The sequence below is a fragment of the Phascolarctos cinereus genome, unplaced genomic scaffold (genome assembly GCF_003287225.1).
Source record: "Phascolarctos cinereus isolate Bilbo 61053 unplaced genomic scaffold, phaCin_HiC Scaffold_5;HRSCAF=322, whole genome shotgun sequence".
Classification (NCBI taxonomy): Eukaryota; Metazoa; Chordata; class Mammalia; order Diprotodontia; family Phascolarctidae; genus Phascolarctos; species Phascolarctos cinereus.
The window spans coordinates 57,891,443-57,896,972 of NW_027555958.1; the positions used below are offsets into that span (position 1 = coordinate 57,891,443).

The 5,530-nt window shown below is 44.4% G+C and overlaps 1 protein-coding gene across 1 annotated transcript; it reads left to right on the forward strand.

Annotated features, from left to right (window-relative positions):
* Window positions 1-1,287: 1,287 nt before the first annotated feature.
* Window positions 1,288-4,548, forward strand: KCNA10 (potassium voltage-gated channel subfamily A member 10). Its single transcript, XM_021000968.2, has one exon. It carries the CDS (start codon window positions 2,886-2,888, stop codon window positions 4,347-4,349), a length of 1,464 nt encoding a protein of 487 aa, XP_020856627.1. The 5' UTR covers window positions 1,288-2,885; the 3' UTR covers window positions 4,350-4,548.
* Window positions 4,549-5,530: the final 982 nt, after the last annotated feature.

Sequence of the window (5,530 nt, forward strand, 5' to 3'; positions counted from 1 at the left end):
GTCACACTGCTAGTAATTTTTCAAGGTCAGATTTGAACACATCTTTCTGAGTGCTTTATCCACTGTGCTACCTAGAAAAAAGTGAGGTGCCTAAGGTGGAATAGCTAGGAAAGACTTCTGAAGAATCACAGGGTCACGTGTACAGCTGGAAAAGACCAGAGGGTTTTACATATTCCAGTCTTCTCACTTTACTGACAGGCAGTATGGTGTTATGGTTAGAGAGATGGTGAAGAAACCTGTAGGTCAAATCTTATTTCTGACATAACTGTGTGGTCCTGGGACAGTTATCTATTTTCTCAACAGCATCACACTCAAATAGAAGTAGGAACCGCCAAACTGTGCATGAGGCTCCATGCCAGCCACAGGTTGACTTACACAACCACACATATTTGTGTTTTCTTTTTTGTTAGTTTATTTATTTTGTTAAATATTGTCCAATTAGATTTTAACCTGGTTCAGCCACAACCGGAGTGTCTGTGGGTGTTTGATGTTTCTGCTCTAGGCCACTCTCTAAGACTAAAAGTTGAATAAAGGCCGATCGATCCTCACCCGGAGGATCTCTTTACCAATGACATCACAGATTCAGTTCCTAACCTGATTTACCCATAAGGAAACTGAGGCCAGTAGAGGTCATGGCTTACTCAAAAGTCACAGGGGTGCGAGTAAGAGCAAGAATTTGAACTCACTCTCCAACTCCATTTCCACTGTAGCATGCTATCAAAGATGGGGAGGATGTTGACAGGGTTCCAAGTCAATAAATAGTAGGGGCAAAAGGTGGGAATGGGGAATAAGGATGCTTCTATAGGAACAGTCAGGAAACTGAGCTGGATACAAAGGAGTTAGCACTGAGGAATAGTTAGGGACAGCTGGGTGACACAGTGGATAGAGCAGGGGCTTGCATCCAAAAGACTCATCTTTTAGAGTTCAAATCTGGCCTCAGACAAGTCCTAGCTACATGACCTTGGGTAAGTCGCTTAACCCTGTTTGCCTCAGTTTCCTGTAAAAATGAGCTGGAAAAGCAAATGGAAAACCACTCTAGTGTCTTTGCCAAAACCAAAAACAAATGGAGTCACAAAGAGTTGGACGCAACTGAACAACAACTGAAGAAAAGCAGGAATAGGCCTACCTTTGAGCAGCTTTTCTCTGAGGAGAGGAAGAGCCAAGGTATTAAAAACAGCTTCTCTAAAAATCAGAACAGAGACTAATACGGAAATATGTTTTACATGATTGCACATATATAACCTATATCAAATTGCTTACCATTTTAGGAAGAGGGAGGGGGGAGAAAATTTTGGAACTGAAAATTTTATAAAAATGAATGCTGAAAATTGTCTTTACATGTAATTGGGAAAAATTCTGTTAAAATGAAAATCAGAATAGAGTTTGAGGTAGAGAAGGGGGGTTAAAAATTGGCATAGTTTTCAAATTGGTTCCTAACCCTGCCCACAGAGCATTAGACTCATCTAGCATCCTTTCTTATATTTTTATAACAACCTAGCACTTTGCCCAGATTTAATTTCCACCCACAATAAGGAAAGTGAAGAGTTGGCTACTGAGGGCTACCACTCTAACCTCTGACCACACCCTTTATAGCCCTGAATATGCCCGTATTCTGATCCAGACCACCCTCATCCCCTCTGACACCACTTACCTATCTGTCAATTTGATTTGGGGGTTGGTATAGAGAAAGAGGAAGCATGGATGGTCTGGGAAGCTTAGAAGCTCTTGTTTATCTTCCTGTAGTTAGCATCAAGGGAGATAATGGATGTAAAAAGCCCTTTGAAAAGTATAAAGTACTACACAAAAGTACGATGCTCTTATTATCTGTCAAATGGCTCCCAATTAGAGCTCAAACGAAGGTGTGGTCAGTGGGGCTAGATACCCTGGGGTGTTCTCAGGTTTCAGGGTTTAAGTGATGCTGGGCAGGAGTTAAGGCTTGGGGAGTATCTAGGACGCGCAGCTCTTCCCTAGGCTTGGAGACTACCCAGGCTAAAATGCTTTGATCCCTGCCTCCCTTTTTTGGCTAAGGAAGGATCAGATAAATACAATCATTCCTAGGGGAAAGCTCTGGCTTTCGGAAGGTGGGTTGGATAGCTGAGTGAAGGATGATTTGGAGCGGGGAGAGACTTGTAGCAGAGGTGTCCAACACATTGCTTCGGGCTGCACATGCTCCATCCTGGACGGTGTCTTAACCGGATTAAAATGTAATTAAATTAAAATGTAAAGAGTAAGGAAAGCTGAGGCAGAGGTCTGACTAGATCCCAGCTGGGTCACCCTGGGCAAGTCATTTCTGCTCAGTGAAAATGCCTTCCCTTTGTCTGTAAAACAGGAATGTGTGGTCAGGTCCTAACCCACAGGGCTGTTCTGGGGAAAGTAATTTGGTAAATCTTTAAAGGTCTAGGAGAGGCAGAGGATTAGTGGATAGCTAGAGCTAGGCAGAACCAGATGCAAGCCCTGCCTCTTACACCTATCAGCAGCATAACCTTAGACAGGTCAATTAAGCTCTGTTACAGAGAAAATGCTGGTGTAGAGGAAGTCATCTCGTCAATGCATACCCAGGAAATGGATTTTAGTACTGGCCTGAGTAAACATAATTATAAGGGGGCCTATTGCTACCAAAACAATCTTTCTAAAGCCTAAAGAAAATAATTTTTGACTTGTCCATTAGCAAGGATTAGGGGCAAGTTCCTTAACCCAATTGCCTAGCCAAAAAAAAAAAAAAAGCATGGATTTGCTACGCTGTTTGAGCCCCCTTCATCAAACACGGGTAACAGAGGGTAAGTACTGTTCTTCAGAGTCCCTGAGTAATGTATCTCTGTCTTCTCAGGTCATCAGGAGGCAAGACAGGCTGAGGTCCTCCATGCTTCTTTTGTGACTCTCATAGAATGGATGTGTCTGGTTGGAGGGAGATGGAGGTGGCTTTAGTTAATTTTGATAATTCTGATGAAGTCCTAGAAGAGCCTGGGTATCCCACTGACTTTGACCTTGCCAGCCTAAAAGGTCGTCCCAGTGGCAGCAGCAGTCTCCTCTCCAGCTGGAGGGTCCTTATTAATGATGGCACCAACCATGAAACAGTCTTCTCCAAGCTCCCAGGAGACTACAGTGATCCACAGGGGCCTGAGTCAGTGCCCGTGAATGAGGGCAACCAGAGGGTCATCATCAATATTGCAGGCCTGAGATTTGAAACGCAACTCAAGACCCTCGACCAATTCCCTGAAACCCTCTTGGGTGACCGGGAGAAAAGGATGCAATTTTTCGATTCCATGAGGAATGAGTATTTTTTTGACCGGAACCGGCCCAGCTTTGATGGGATCCTTTATTATTACCAGTCAGGTGGAAAAATCCGGCGCCCGGCCAATGTCCCCATTGATGTTTTTGCTGACGAAATCTCCTTCTATGAACTGGGTGTCGAGGCCATGGACCAGTTCCGAGAGGATGAAGGCTTCATCAAAGACCCCGAGACACAGCTCCCCAAGAATGACTTCCACAGGCAATTCTGGCTGCTCTTTGAATATCCTGAGAGTTCAAGTGCTGCCCGGGGTGTGGCCGTGGTGTCAGTGCTGGTGGTGGTCATCTCCATCACCATCTTCTGCCTAGAGACACTGCCTGAGTTCCGGGAGGAACGGGAGCTAAAGGTGATCAGGGACCCCAGCCTCAACCTGAGCAAGACGGTCCTTTCCCATACCATGTTCACTGACCCCTTTTTCATGGTGGAATCAACCTGCATCATATGGTTTACCTTTGAGTTGGTACTTCGGTTTGTGGTCTGCCCCAGTAAAACAGACTTCTTCAGAAATATCATGAATATCATTGACATCATCTCCATCATCCCGTACTTTGTGACTCTCATCACAGAACTTGTACAGGAGACAGAGCCCAGTGCCCAACAGAATATGTCTCTGGCCATCTTAAGAATCATCCGACTCGTCCGGGTCTTCCGCATCTTCAAACTCTCCCGCCACTCCAAAGGGCTCCAGATCCTGGGGCAGACCTTGAAGGCCTCCATGAGGGAGCTAGGGCTGCTCATCTTCTTCCTCTTCATTGGGGTCATCCTTTTCTCCAGCGCTGTCTACTTTGCTGAGGTAGATGAACCAGAATCCCACTTTTCCAGTATCCCTGATGGGTTCTGGTGGGCCGTGGTCACCATGACCACAGTGGGCTATGGGGACATGTGTCCCACCACACCTGGGGGCAAGATCGTAGGTACCCTCTGCGCCATTGCTGGAGTCCTCACCATCGCCCTTCCTGTGCCTGTCATTGTCTCCAATTTCAACTACTTCTACCACCGAGAGACGGAGAATGAAGAGAAACAGAACATTCCAGGGGGAAACGGACAAACTGCTTGCTAATGTGGTCTCGAGAATGGGCAGCACGGATTCTCTGAGTAAAACAAATGGTGGTTGTTCTGGGGAAAAATCCAGGAAGTGATCTCCTGAGTCTGTTCAAGGGAACCCATTCTCACATTCCCACTTCTAAGGACTTCTTATTTCCTGAAACCATTTGTCCAACTCTGGCTCCCTGAGGCAGTTTCAATAAAGCCATCCATTTTTTCCTGCCCCAATTTTTGATCATTCTTTTTCTCAACTCAGTATTGGTAGTATTTGTCCTCCTTTCTTGTGGACATGATGGTTTTCATCATTCTCGGGGGGGGGGGGAACCATTTAATAGTTCAGGTGATTAGGGCTCTGAGATAATTGAATTATTATTATAATTATTACTATTATTAATAGCTAGCATTTATATAGCACCTACTGTGTGCCAAGCACTGTGCTAAGCACTTTACAAATATCTCATTCGATCATCACAGCAGCCTGGGAAGGTAGGTGCTGTTATTATTCCCATTTTAGAGTTGAGGAAACTGAGGCAGATGAAGGTTAAGTGACTTGCTAAGGGCTCGTAAGTGTCTGAAGCCAAATGTGAACTCTGATCTTTCTGTCTCCAGTTCCAGCTCTACCCACCCAACTATTTGCAATTTGCACAGGGAAAGGGTCTCTCCATAATGGTGAGTTCTTGGTTCAAGCCATCAAAGTACTGAAGCATAATGATAAATGCCTCTTTTTACTTTTCAAAAAGTACTTTCACATTGTATCAACTCCTCTGACCCTCAAAATGTAGGTTAACATTACTCTCACTGTGCAGATGAGGAAACTGAGAAATTGAGAACTTTCTAGATTTCCAATTTAATTCAGTTCCATGTAGTTCAATTCAATTTAATTCATTTCCACAAAGAAACACCTACTATGGGCAAGGCAGTATTATAGGCACTAAAAATACAAGGACAAAGTGAGATATAGAGTTTACATTCCACTGGAAATAGCACCATGAGTATATGTGCATACAAATAATTATACTAGATAGAATGGGATGGGGACAAGGGAGAGAATCAGAGAAAATGCTCTTGGAAAATTTAAGGGAAAAAACCCTTTACACTAGGAGGCTTAGGGAAGCCTTCACGGAAAAGATGGGACAGGAGCTGGGGCTGGAGGGAAGTGTTTTAACAGGTAGAGATGACAAAAGAGTGAACTCCAGG